Here is a 13,705-nt window from a genome sequence, read left to right as displayed (position 1 = left end):
AATTTACGATTATATATAAAAAAAAAATTGTCATGCAATATTACACGGGTTACATCATATAATAAACAATCAAAATACAGTAGTAAAACCTTTTTTTTTGCCAGTCGGTAATACAATCTTATATATCAAAGAAAATTAATTTAAAAAAAACATATTTAAACTATTATCCCGGGGTGTATCGCGGATTAAAATATAGTAAACCTTTATTTATTCACCATACAAACAAGGATAGTTAAAACTTACTATTTATACAACTAATATTTTACTACCTAATTTTACAACCATAAAAGTAAAAGCTTTTTTATATGAAAATAATCAACCCACCTGCCTTTTCATTTTTAGCTAAATTTTTTCTAATCTTCGTTTTATTTTCTTAAGTCTTCTCTCTTGCGCGGTTGCGCCAAAGAAAGGAAAAAAAAAGTAATGAGTTTTACAGTTATAATTTTTATTTTGGACCATGTCTTAAAAGGATCTCGAGATTGGCGTCTGAGATAAAGACCCTTACTTTGCTTCTTCTTTTTCTTCCTCCTCTTATCTTCTCTTCTTCTCCCTTCCCCTCTCTCTCTCTCTCAGCCATTGTCTCTGGCGTTTTCTCTGTTGTGCTTAAGAAAAGAACAAATAACCGAAAGACTAAACTTTTTTTCTCTTTCTTTCTCCAAACTCCTTTTTTTTTTTTTTTTCGCTCTTCTCACCATTATCTCATGAACGTGAGTGGAGGCTCTCTCTACTCAGAGAGCCTACCCTTGAAAAGAACCCAGCAACTACAACAATAAAAACCTAGGATTTCTCAAATTTTCAAGCTTTTACCCATTTTGAAAGTTTCGTCCTTTTTTTCTTTCAAGTTGTCACTTTAGATTTTGAGCTATGATGGTCCATACGATGAACAGAGACTCACCGGATAAAGGGTTGGATTCCGGCAAGTATGTGAGGTACACGCCGGAGCAAGTGGAAGCTCTTGAGAGAGTTTACACTGAGTGCCCTAAGCCCAGCTCTTTGAGAAGACAGCAACTCATACGAGAATGTCCCATTCTCTCCAACATCGAGCCCAAACAGATCAAAGTTTGGTTTCAGAACCGCAGGTGAAATATCTGTTTCCTCTTACCTAAAGATTATTATTATCATTTTTGTTTGTATTTGAGAAGTCGTTACCATGTTTATTTTTTTTCACTGCTTGCTTAGTAATAATTAAATTTCTCTGCTCTTCTTATCTGACAATCTTTTGGTAGTTCTTTGCTGGATCTCACTGATCATTATGTTTCGAGTGTTAATGCAGATCCATAGCAGGAAATTTTTTGTTTTGTTTACGCTTTGACACATATACAGTTGAAAAATCTAGACTCAAGAAAGTGACATTTAATCAAATTGTCTTTGAATGCGTTCTCTTTACATTTATTTCTGTCTAAAGCTTAAGATTTTCAGCACAGAGAATTATAGTACGTTATATGGAATTATTTTACATTATCTTTTCTACTTTATATCATTGGATGTGTTTCTAAAGCTAAATGGTGTCTGTCTCTGTTCATCCACTAAACATTTATTCTCATCTTACATGCACATTCGGCTTTTATGTTGGCTTAATTAGTTTATTGAAGCTTCCTTTTTGATTTAATTGGTTTTAAGATGTCGAGAGAAGCAGAGGAAAGAAGCTGCTCGTCTTCAAACAGTGAACCGAAAGCTCAATGCCATGAACAAACTCTTGATGGAAGAGAATGATCGTTTGCAGAAGCAAGTTTCCCACTTGGTCTATGAGAATGGCCACATGAAACATCAAATCCACACTGTAAAGTCTTCATTTTTTCCCACTATTCTATTAGTATCTGTGATATTTTATTCTATGTGAATCATTTTGTTTACAAGTTGTAATCTTTTTTGGAATGCAGGCTTCTGGGACGACCACAGACAACAGCTGTGAGTCTGTGGTCGTGAGTGGTCAGCAACATCAACAGCAAAACCCAAATCCTCAGCATCTGCAACGAGATGCTAACAATCCAGCTGGGTGAGCTTTTCTTGTCTGCTCTTTATCTCTCTCAGCCTGTTGAATTCTATATGACAACTTATATATGTGGTTTTCTTAAACATATTTGTTGTGTAGTCTACTTTCGATAGCAGAGGAGGCCCTAGCAGAGTTTCTTTCCAAGGCTACAGGAACTGCTGTTGACTGGGTGCAGATGATTGGGATGAAGGTAAAACTCTTATAAAGTTGCGTAATCTGATGTCTGGAGATGGATAATTTTTTTGGTTATTCAATGAAACTTCTTTTACTGGTGTAGCCTGGTCCGGATTCGATTGGCATCGTCGCTATTTCGCGCAACTGCAGCGGAATTGCAGCACGTGCCTGCGGCCTCGTGAGTTTAGAACCCATGAAGGTATAAGTTTTGTTTTGTCTCATTCTTCTATGGCTTGTTTGATCAGGATAATATATACTCTTGATTTGAAAAAAAACTATAGGTCGCTGAAATCCTCAAAGATCGTCCATCTTGGCTCCGTGATTGTCGATGTGTGGATACTCTGAGTGTGATACCTGCTGGAAACGGTGGTACTATCGAGCTTATATACACGCAGATGTATGCTCCGACAACATTGGCAGCAGCTCGTGACTTTTGGACGCTGAGATATAGTACTTGTTTAGAAGATGGAAGCTATGTGGTGAGTTCTTGAATCTGATTTTCTGTTTTGTGGTTTCTTTTTTTAATACTACTTCATGTTGTCTTCACCCACTGTCTTCAGGTTTGTGAAAGGTCTCTTACTTCTGCAACTGGTGGCCCCACTGGGCCACCTTCTTCAAGCTTTGTGAGAGCAGAAATGCGACCAAGCGGGTTTCTTATCCGTCCTTGCGAGGGTGGTGGCTCCATTCTCCATATTGTTGATCATGTTGATTTGGATGTAAGTGACAACTCAAATTGGTTCCAAACATAGCAGGTCTCTTTAATTAGTTATATATTTCTGACTTTGTTTCTTGTTTTTGTAAGGCCTGGAGTGTCCCTGAAGTCATGAGGCCTCTCTATGAATCATCTAAGATTCTTGCTCAGAAAATGACTGTTGCTGTAAGTTCAAAAAATCTTGTTCCCAAGTGTATATGACTTGGACAACTTGGGATACTACTGTTTCTTACGATTTGATTCTTATTCAGGCTCTGAGACATGTGAGACAAATTGCACAAGAGACAAGTGGAGAGGTTCAGTATGGTGGAGGGCGCCAACCTGCAGTTTTAAGAACCTTCAGTCAAAGACTATGTCGGTAAGTATCTTCTTGACTTGAATAGCCTTATTGCCAAGTGTTCTTTTGATCATTATTCTAATTGTTCAAGTGGATGGACTTCAGGGGTTTCAATGATGCTGTTAATGGTTTTGGGGATGATGGATGGTCGCCAATGGGTAGTGATGGCGCAGAGGATATTACTGTTATGATAAACTTGTCCCCTGGTAAGTTTGGTGGTGCTCAGTACGGTAATTCCTTCCTTCCGAGCTTTGGTAGTGGCGTGCTTTGTGCCAAGGCATCTATGTTACTTCAGGTACATATTGTAAGGATTAGATCATGGAAAAAGCCTACCTTCTGTTTCAGTCGTTCTCTGACTAACTTGCATTTCTTTCTTACATTAAGAATGTTCCACCCGCTGTGCTGGTTCGATTCCTTAGAGAACACCGCTCTGAATGGGCTGATTATGGAGTGGATGCTTATGCTGCTGCATCGCTCAGAGCAAGTCCGTTTGCTGTTCCTTGCGCAAGAGCTGGTGGGTTCCCAAGTAATCAAGTCATTCTTCCCCTTGCGCAGACAGTGGAACATGAAGAGGTACTAAAGAAGAATATAACAGTTTTTCACTTCTATCTTAATAAGTTTTACAAGCCTGAAACATTTCCTGGTTTACTTGTTTCAGTCTCTTGAGGTGGTTAGACTTGAAGGTCACGCTTACTCACCTGAAGACATGGGTTTAGCTCGGGATATGTATTTGCTACAGGTTTTACTTCATACTTTCACATCCGAAGTTTCTCAGTTCCTTGGTTTTCTTGTTGATATTTTTTTGACCCGTGTTTCTTTTCCAGCTTTGTAGCGGTGTTGATGAAAATGTGGTTGGAGGTTGTGCTCAGCTTGTCTTTGCCCCTATCGATGAATCATTTGCTGATGATGCACCTTTGCTTCCTTCTGGTTTCCGTGTCATACCTCTTGAACATAAGTCAACTCCGGTAATATATATTAAAGCCATTAAAAGATATATATATTATGTTGATGCAGTATTCTAATAGCTTTTCACTGTCTTACAGACTGGTCCATCTGCAAACCGTACACTGGATTTAGCCTCGGCTTTAGAAGGATCTACCCGTCAAGAAGGTGAAGCTGACCCAAATGGCTGTAACTTTAGGTCGGTAATAACCATAGCATTCCAGTTTACATTTGATAACCATTCAAGAGATAGTGTTGCTTCAATGGCACGTCAGTACGTGAGAAGCATAGTAGGATCTATTCAGAGGGTTGCTTTAGCCATTGCTCCTCGTCCTGGTTCCAGTATCAGTCCAATCTCTGTTCCCACTTCCCCTGAAGCTCTCACTCTAGTCCGCTGGATCTCACGGAGTTACAGGTACTTATTAGTGATCTGTTTTTGTTCACAGAATTTACGGATTATTTACCTGAAACCTTGTTCTTTTCTTTTTGGTTTTGTATAGCCTTCACACTGGTGCAGATCTCTTTGGCTCTGGTTCTCAAACTAGTGGTGACACGTTGCTCCATCAGCTCTGGAATCACACTGATGCGATCTTGTGCTGCTCTCTCAAAACAAACGTAAGTGACTAGGGCTTCAAATTCAGATTTCTTATTAGTAACTAGGACATGTTTGCATATTTTGAGATAAGTGACATAAACTCTCTTCTGCAGGCTTCGCCAGTTTTCACCTTCGCAAACCAAACAGGTTTAGACATGCTGGAAACTACTCTTGTAGCCCTTCAAGACATAATGCTAGACAAGACCCTCGATGAACCTGGTCGTAAAGCACTTTGCTCTGAGTTCCCCAAGATCATGCAACAGGTTTTTGTTTTTTCCTTGTGAAACATTTTGCCATGTTTCTGCAGGAAAATTAAATCAATGTTTTACTTGGAATCTTGATTTTGTTTTACAGGGCTATGCGCATCTTCCGGCGGGAGTATGTGCGTCAAGCATGGGGAGGATGGTGTCTTACGAGCAGGCAACGGTGTGGAAAGTGCTAGAAGACGATGAATCAAACCACTGCTTAGCGATCATGTTCGTGAATTGGTCGTTCGTTTGAAGAATAATAAGAAGACCGCCCATTTTTCCCTTGAGAGGAACGTTATTTATGTAAGATATTAAACTTAGGTTGCCGCTATGCTACAAACTCTAAAAGTATTTTGAAATTCAAGGACTTATATGTAATATGACTCAAATGTATGATCCTCTATGGGTTGTTCTTGTTCCTATGTTATGGCAGGATATTATTATGTTAATGTTATGAAGTCTTTTTTGTTGTACTAGTTCGCTTTCGCAATATAATAGAGCATCTCCAAAGGGAGCTTCTAATTTTAGGATGTTAAAGAAATTTTAATTAAATTTAATGATTAATAAAAATATGTTAAACTCTAAAAAAATGTTTAATTTTTGTTCCTCCAATGGTGAATTCAATAAAAAGTTCTAAAAAATAAATATTTTAAATTTTTATTAATATAATTTATTTTTAAAAATATATAAGAACAAAATTATATTACATTACTTGAAATACAAAACATACAAAATTTAAAGTGATTGAAATAATACAATGTTTAGTTGAAGAAGAATAGTTCACCATTGGAGGAAGAAAAATTAAACATTTTTTTAGTGTTCAACATATTTTTATTAATCATTAAATTTAATTAAAATTTCTTTAACACCCTAAAATTAGAAGCTCCCTTTGGAGATGCTCTAAGGGGCGTTCCTAATAATTATACCACATTTATATTTATTTTTAATCACTTAATTTTTATGAACCCCTCTAATTTTTGCTTTAGAGACTGCCTTTGGAGGTGGTCTTACGTCTTAACGTAGTTGTTGTCTTTATGCAGTTTCCTTTCAAATTTTGGTGAAATTGATCTTTCTTTAGTAAGAAAAAGTAAATACAAATTTATTCAACAGGGCAAATGAGTATATAATGCAAGGGAGATAGATCATAAATGAGTGCGATAGGCTGTGATTAATTCTGGAGTATGCATTTCAATAGTTATAACAAATGAGAAATATAAATGTATTATTGATAAGCTATTTATGTAAAGATTTTGAGTATTATTGTTATGTATAATGGAAGGTGGTCCAATATGAGTTATAGGTTGTAGTTGTTAAATAACACTGCAAGCAAATTTAAAGATTAGATTTGGATGAATCTTCACAATAAATGAATCTATCATGACTACTTATTAATGTAACGTGCACTAGAAAAAAACTTAAACCTATAATGAAATCGTATCTATCATAAGGAAAGTAGACCATGATGCCTCCTAGTCTATAAATTTCTAGGCAGAGAAAAGAAACCTATAGTTTGTCTATTTCAGTGAAAAGGTTTTAAATGTTTTTGTACTCTCTGTACTTTATTCGAAAGCGACCAATTTGGTGGCAAACGGTGAAGTGGCCGTGTTAAACAGTTTGGTAAAGACACATACGGTTATGCATCGGGAACAATACCTTTGATCTTCCCGTCTTCACAAGGCATCACCATGTTTCTGAATTTTGCATAAGAAAAACCAATGATATGGTATTACATGCAGGTGGCGACATCATCAACTTTGTAGCCTCATCTCTCGACCACCTTAAGAAAAATCTAAGGCCACGCGAATAAATGTCTTTTTTCTGCACATATACCACTGTCACAATAGTATTACTATATATAAATAATATGTTATTGCAAAGTTGTGTTTCTCTATACAAATTATTTTACATTTGTCATAACAATTTCGAAGCTAATTATAAATTATGATTGGTGATATCGTAGAGTTTGGTGTACATATATCCGTTTAAGAAAATATAACAAAAAATAATACTCCATTTTATAATACACTGTTTATAAAACGGCTATTATTAATGTGAGAAACGGCTAATATTAACTTACAAGTTGTCACTTAACAGTATCACTAATGAGCAACTAGGCCTTTGGCCTTTGGTTGGCCTTTGGTTAGTGCTTTAAATATGGCCTTCGATGAGAAATCCCATTTACCTTATCTCTCTTCCACATCCTAACAAATAGCAAAAATGGGTTTGGTGATAAAAACTCTCAAATATATTCTACTCCTCTCTTTCTCCTTGACCTTCTTCTACACCAATGAAGTCTCATCTGCTTCTCCCGTGAGTCCATCTCCGTTGCCGTCGCCGAAAAAGATGAGCCGGAGACTTGTGGCAGTTGAAGGCATGGTTTATTGCAAGTCTTGCAAGTACTCCGGCGTCGATACTCTCTTGGAAGCATCTCCTATTCAAGGTTCTAACATTATAGCTTACGATCTCTTTCATAAACTTTTAACCGACTCTGTCTTATATTCTTTTTGGTTACACTGTTGTTGCATGCATGTTTACTTCCATAAAATTTAATCTTCGATTATATTCATATAGCCAGTTATATTTTAAATTCTTGAATAAATTTTAGCCTTTTTAAAAAACACATGTATGCATGCATTACGAGGTCTCGTATTATAACATATTTTAGCTGGATGGCTGGAAAATCTGAGGTTAATTAGTGTTTTGTCCCCCAAATAATATTAGTCTGACGAGTGACGACTCTAGGTTAAAGTCACGTTTGCCGACATGCATGTTAATTAGATTGACTTTTGTATGAAAGAACATGAATTAATGATATATCATCATCAAGGTAATAGATTAAGCTGAGAGTATTTGTATTTTTATAGTGTTGCATTCATGTTCTCTATTAACATTAAACCAAAAAAAAAAAAAAGTTGCATGTTCTCTAATCAGGAAAAATGTTTCTTCAGATTTACACAATTGAATAAATGTTAATTTTTTTTTAAAGTGTAACTTCTGCATTTCGCATTGATCGAGTATCTCACGCCAAGTGGCATTCATGCAAAAAGATATATTTTGTCATGATATTTTATAATTCATAGCTATATGTTGTATTTCTGCTCAGAAACATTGCGTTGAATAATGTATACATTGCTTTGAAATCCATGAAAATGTGTTCAATCATAGGGGCGACCGTAAAGCTTGCATGCAACAACACAAAAAGAGGTGTGACGATGGAGACGAAAACAGACAGAAACGGATACTTCTTCATGTTAGCTCCCAAGAAACTCACCACCTACGCTTTCCACACATGCCGGGCTTGGCCTACGAATCCCGGACCCGCGACCGCAACGATGACATGCACGGTCCCGTCACAGCTCAACAATGGAACCACCGGTGGTATGCTTAAGCCTTCTAAAACAATCAACATCGGTGAGCACGACTATGTTCTCTTCTCTGTTGGCCCCTTCGCGTTTGAGCCGACCTGCACTCGTTGAAGACTTAGAAAATTTCGTTATGTTTTTGTGTGCTTGATTTGTTATGATGCGATGATCTATATGTTCTTGCCTTGTTTGTTTGTTTGCTGGGTGTGTTCCTTATCTATTCTCTGTGTGGACATTTTAAGAATTTTAGTGTGTTTAATGAATTTCATGAGTTTGTACTAGCTAGTAATTAAAAACTGAATAGTACTATTTTGCGAGGGATTGGTATTTTACATGTTATGCTTAATCAAATTAATCTTTATATACAAGTGTGTAAACAATATAGAACTTCAATCGCTGGAGATATTCCTATTAAAATCCTGTAATTGTGCTACATCTAAAGATCAGAAGTTCGCAACTATGTTGTCATAAAATAATTAAACTCCCATGTATAACAAGAAAATAAAACAAAAGAGCCAAAATACTGAAATAAAACTCTCATAATAGAATGATTAAAAATAAAAACAAGCAAAATATTGAAAATTAAAGAAACAATATATAGGTGATCAAGCGCATTAAGCAGAATCTCCGGCGTCGGGAGACTCGGGACACCATTTAAAACAACATTTGATACATTGTTTTGCGCAAAAGAGATACGACACAACAGACAAGATGAGGATGATCGCCACAAACACGATGGTTAAGATGTAACCAAGCTCCATATTGCTCTTCGCGACTTCACAGCACTACGTACGTACACCAATATGTATTTCTTCTTTTCGTCTCTTCTTCTTCTCCTTCTGTTCTGGTAACGACTATGCTTATTTATATACACGTACGTATATTGTCGACACAAGAGTTTAAGATTTATGGGAAATTGTGAAGATGAAACCGTGCTGTCCAAGCTATGACTAAGCACAGACAAAACTCTTTGCTATACTCAAGATCTAACCACAGTTGGAGTAGTCTAAACCATGGTTAGATATGCTTTTGGGACCACACACAGAAGAAACGGATACATTGCGAGAGTGATGTTTTGCAGGTTGTCTTCTAGTGATTACAAAAGAGGAAGGGAGTTTTGTTGTTGTCTGCAGAAGCGTCAGAGGCTAGCTGGTTTGGCTGCGAGTGACAAGGCAGGCTGCTTTAGGTCAGAACACGAGGTATCATGTGTGTTACTATAAAAGGAACATTAAGGAGAGGTCGCTGTTGTTAAGGTTGATGCGACAGAGAGAGAGTTAGAGAAAACTTGTATTGGCATAAACTTGTTCTTGTTTTCTCTTTGGTTTTGGGTTCTTACGAAGTGTGCTCTAAGTGCTAGTGAAGGGCATTAGAGTGGATCACTTGTAGTTCCTGTTATTGTATTCTCTGTGAGTATCTAGTGGATTCCGAGCACCGACTCGGCCCAGACGTAGCTACCCTTTTGGGAGTGAACTGGGTAAACAAACTTGCTTGTGTGTGCTCTGTTTTTTTCTTTCTCACCTGCAAGTCCTCTGTTTCTCTCAAATCTCTTTCTCTCTCAGTTCCGCTTCTCTGTTCTTGGTTTGTTGTGGCTCTTCTCACAAGGAAAGTCGACACCTTTGTGGTTAGAAAGCTCAACAAAGTGGTATCAGAGCCAGGTTCGTTGTTCTCGGTTCCGTAGAGTCCGTAATAACAGAGAACCATGTCATCGGCAAGAATAGAGGTAGAGAAGTTCGATGGTCGTGGAGATTACACCATGTGGAAAGAGAAACTCTTGGCTCACCTAGATATTCTGGGTTTGAGTGTTGCTCTCAAAGATGATGAAGCTACGGTGGGTAAAGCTTCAGATCAGAAGCTAACAGAAGAAGAAGAAAAGGAGGAGAAACTAAAGAAGGAAGCTTTAGAAGAGAAAAGGAGAAAGGCGCGCAGCACCATTGTTTTAAGCGTTTCTGATAGAGTCCTCAGGAAGATCAAGAAGGAGCAGACTGCAGCTGCTATGATAACAGCACTGGACAAGCTGTACATGTCCAAGGCACTTCCAAACCGGATCTATCTCAAACAAAAACTTTACAGTTTCAAGATGTCAGAAAATCTGTGTATTGAAGGTAACATAGATGAGTTTCTTCATATTATAGCAGATTTAGAGAACACCAATGTTATTATCTCTGATGAAGATCAAGCCATTCTGTTGTTAATGTCACTGCCTAAGCCGTTTGACCAGTTGAGGGATACTTTAAAGTATGGTTCAGGGAGAACCACTTTAACGTTAGATGAAGTCATTGCAGCAATATACTCAAAAGAGCTTGAGTTTGGGTCTAACTAGAAGAGTATTAAGGGTCAGGCTGAGGGCTTATATGTTAAAGAGAAGTCAGAGACAAGAGGGAGGTCTGAGCAGAAAGACAAGAACTCCAAATCTCAGAGATCTAGATCTAAGTCTAGAAACAGAAAGGGATGTTGGATCTGTGGAGAAGAAGGGCATTTCAAGAATGCATGTCCTAACAAGAACAAAGCTCAGAATAGATCTAAGGATCAAAACAACAACAAAGGAGATTCCAGTGGAAAGGGAAATCTAGCTGAAGCTACTGGTCTCAATGTCTCAGAAGCTCTGTCTTCTACTGATGTTCATCTTGAAGATGAATGGATTATGGATACTGGCTGCAGTTACCATATGACTCACAAAAGAGAATGGTTTGAAGATTTAAATGAAGATGTTGGAGGATCAGTGAGAATGGCGAACAAGACTGTTTCTAAAGTTAAGGGAATCGGTTCTATTAGAGTCAAGAATGAAGAGGGTCTGAATGTTCTGCTTTCAAATGTGAGATACATTCCAGACATGGATAGAAATCTTTTGTCTTTGGGAACACTTGAAAAAAGAGGGTATAAGTTTGAATCAGAAAATGGTATTCTGACTATCAAGGCTGGAGACAGTGTGTTTCTTACAGGGAGGAGATGTGATACTATGTATCTACTGCAATGGAGGCCTGTAACTAATGAATCACTCACAGTAGAGAAGAAACAAGATGATACTGTCCTTTGGCATAGAAGATTGGGGCACATGAGTCAGAAAAACATGAATCTCTTACTGAAGAAAGGGATTCTAGACAAGAAGAAGGTTTCTACTCTAGAAACGTGTGAAGACTGCATATTTGGCCGAGCTAGAAGAGTTGGTTTTACTTTGGCTCAGCATGATACTAGAGAGAAGCTTGAGTACATTCACTCTGACTTATGGGGAGCTCCTTCAGTGCCAATGTCTCTAGGTAAATGTCAATATTTCATATCATTTATTGATGATTACACTAGAAAAGTGTGGGTTTACTTTCTGAAAACCAAAGATGAGGCCTTTGAGAAGTTTGTTGATTGGATTAATCTGGTAGAGAATCAAAGTGAAAAGAAAGTGAAGACTCTTAGAACCGACAATGGGCTTGAGTTTTGTAACAGGTTGTTTGATGAGTTCTGTGCATCAAAGGGCATTCAACGGCATAGGACGTGTGCGTATACACCACAACAAAACGGAGTTGCAGAGCGCATGAACAGAACCGTAATGGAGAAAGTAAGAAGCATGCTTAGTGACTCTGGTCTCCCAAAGAGATTTTGGGCAGAGGCAACTCAAACTGCTGTGATTCTCATCAACAAGACACCATCATCAGCTCTGAATTTTGATATTCCAGATAAGAAGTGGTCTGGTAAGCCTCCTGTTTACAGTTATTTGAGGAGATTTGGGTGCATTACTTTTGCACACACTGATGATGGAAAGCTCAGTCCTAGAGCCAAGAAAGGCATTTTTGTTGGATACCCCATTGGAGTAAAAGGTTACAAGATTTGGTTGCTTGATGATAAGAAGTGTGTGGTGAGCAGAAATGTTGTTTTCCAGGAAAATGCTTCATTCAAAGATTTAGCATTGAGGAAAGACATGGAGGTTACTGTTGAAGATGCACCACCAAGTTCTTATGTTGATCTTGATCTTGATGAAGAAGAGGTTGTCACCTCAGGTGGAGATCAGGTGGTAGCTCAAGAAGCTCAGTCTCCTACAAGATCAAACCCTGCAACTCCAACTCATTATGATGCAAGTGAAGAGGTGGAGACTGATGTAGATCAATCACCATTAAGTTATCACTTGGTGAGAGACCGTGAAAGGAGAATAATCACAGCTCCTAGACGCTTTGATGATGAAGATTATCTAGCAGAGGCTCTCTACACCACTGAAGATGGGGAAGAAGTAGAACCGTCTGATTACGCAGAAGCTACTAGGAACATGAATTGGGAAGATTGGAAACGTGCCATGGATGAAGAAATGGAGTCACAGGCCAAGAATCATACATGGACTATAGTCAAAAGACCAACAAATCAGATATTGATTGGCAACAGATGGATTTACAAGTATAAGCTTGGCATTCCTGGAGTTGAAGAGCCTAGATTCAAAGCGAGGCTAGTTGCCAAAGGTTATACTCAAAGAGAAGGTATTGAATACCATGAGATCTTTGCGCCTGTTGTTAGGCATGTAACCATCAGGGTCTTGCTCTCTATTGTTGCTCAAGAAGATCTTGAAATAGAGCAACTTGATGTTAAAACTGCATTTCTCCACGGAGAACTAAAAGAGAAGATCTATATGACTCCTCCCGAGGGATATGAGTGAATGTTCCAAGAAGATGAAGTATGTCTACTTAACAAGTCACTATACGGCCTGAAGCAAGCTCCTAAGCAATGGAATGAGAAATTTGACATGTATATGTCAGAAATTGGTTTTCTGAGAAGTGATTATGACAGTTGTGCATACATAAAGGAGCTGCGAGATGGGTCATTGATGTATCTTCTACTGTATGTAGATGATATGTTAGTAGCAGCCAAGAATAAAGAAGCCATTGTGCAGCTCAAAGAAGAGCTAAGTCAGAAGTTTGAAATGAAAGACTTAGGGGCTGCAAAGAAAGTTCTGGGAATGGAAATTGTTAGAAACAGAGCTGAGGGCTCTCTGTGGCTGTCACAAGAAGATTACTTGAACAAGATTCTGAAGAAATTCAACATGAGTGACGCCAAGTATGCTATAACACCACTGGGAGCTCACATGAAGTTTTGTGCTGCAACTGAGATCCAGCTAGCAAGGGATGAAGAATACATGAAATCTGTTCCTTATGCCAACGCTGTTGGTAGCATCATGTACGCCATGATAGGTACGCGTCCTGATCTAGCTTATCCAGTGGGTGTTATATGTCGTTATATGAGCAATCCCATCCGTGATCATTGGCTTGGAGTCAAGTGGGTCTTGCGTTACATCAGGGGCTCACTGAGAGTTAAATTGCTGTACAAGAAGTGCAATGACTTCAAGATTGTTGGGTATTGCGATTCTGATT

The 13,705-nt window shown here is 38.1% G+C and overlaps 2 protein-coding genes across 2 annotated transcripts; both read left to right on the top strand.

Moving 5' to 3' along the window:
* Window positions 1-501: 501 nt before the first annotated feature.
* LOC17888257 (homeobox-leucine zipper protein ATHB-14) lies at window positions 502-5,477 on the top strand. The gene is made up of 17 exons (XM_006293297.2): window positions 502-1,079; window positions 1,621-1,780; window positions 1,881-1,996; window positions 2,093-2,183; window positions 2,271-2,366; window positions 2,449-2,646; window positions 2,728-2,883; window positions 2,970-3,044; window positions 3,131-3,237; window positions 3,322-3,511; window positions 3,601-3,789; window positions 3,875-3,955; window positions 4,041-4,181; window positions 4,260-4,573; window positions 4,659-4,773; window positions 4,867-5,016; window positions 5,108-5,477. Exons 1-17 carry the CDS (start codon window positions 865-867, stop codon window positions 5,252-5,254), a joined length of 2,541 nt encoding a protein of 846 aa, XP_006293359.1. The 5' UTR covers window positions 502-864; the 3' UTR covers window positions 5,255-5,477.
* A 1,706-nt stretch (window positions 5,478-7,183) lies between these two features.
* LOC17889908 (non-classical arabinogalactan protein 31) lies at window positions 7,184-8,695 on the top strand. Its single transcript, XM_006296365.2, has 2 exons — window positions 7,184-7,441; window positions 8,167-8,695. Exons 1-2 carry the CDS (start codon window positions 7,219-7,221, stop codon window positions 8,475-8,477), a joined length of 534 nt encoding a protein of 177 aa, XP_006296427.1. The 5' UTR covers window positions 7,184-7,218; the 3' UTR covers window positions 8,478-8,695.
* The last annotated feature ends 5,010 nt before the right edge of the window (window positions 8,696-13,705 follow it).

The sequence above is a fragment of the Capsella rubella genome, unplaced genomic scaffold (genome assembly GCF_000375325.1).
Source record: "Capsella rubella cultivar Monte Gargano unplaced genomic scaffold, Caprub1_0 scaffold_4, whole genome shotgun sequence".
NCBI classification, from domain to species: Eukaryota; Viridiplantae; Streptophyta; class Magnoliopsida; order Brassicales; family Brassicaceae; genus Capsella; species Capsella rubella.
The sequence above is the reverse complement of the archived record's forward strand: the minus strand, read 5'-3'. Positions and strand labels throughout refer to the sequence as shown.

What these genes read in the sequence shown, in the direction of transcription:
- LOC17889908 (XM_006296365.2), top strand. Translation starts at nt 7,219, where the DNA reads ATGGGTTTGGTGATAAAAACTCTCAAATATATTCTACTCCTCTCTTTC. An exon ending in GGAAGCATCTCCTATTCAAG is followed by an intron (nt 7,442 to 8,166) that starts GTTCTAACATTA and finishes GTTCAATCATAG; the next exon opens with GGGCGACCGTAAAGCTTGCA.
- LOC17888257 (XM_006293297.2), top strand. Translation starts at nt 865, where the DNA reads ATGATGGTCCATACGATGAACAGAGACTCACCGGATAAAGGGTTGGAT. An exon ending in TGCAGATGATTGGGATGAAG is followed by an intron (nt 2,184 to 2,270) that starts GTAAAACTCTTA and finishes TTACTGGTGTAG; the next exon opens with CCTGGTCCGGATTCGATTGG. An exon ending in AGACAGTGGAACATGAAGAG is followed by an intron (nt 3,790 to 3,874) that starts GTACTAAAGAAG and finishes TACTTGTTTCAG; the next exon opens with TCTCTTGAGGTGGTTAGACT.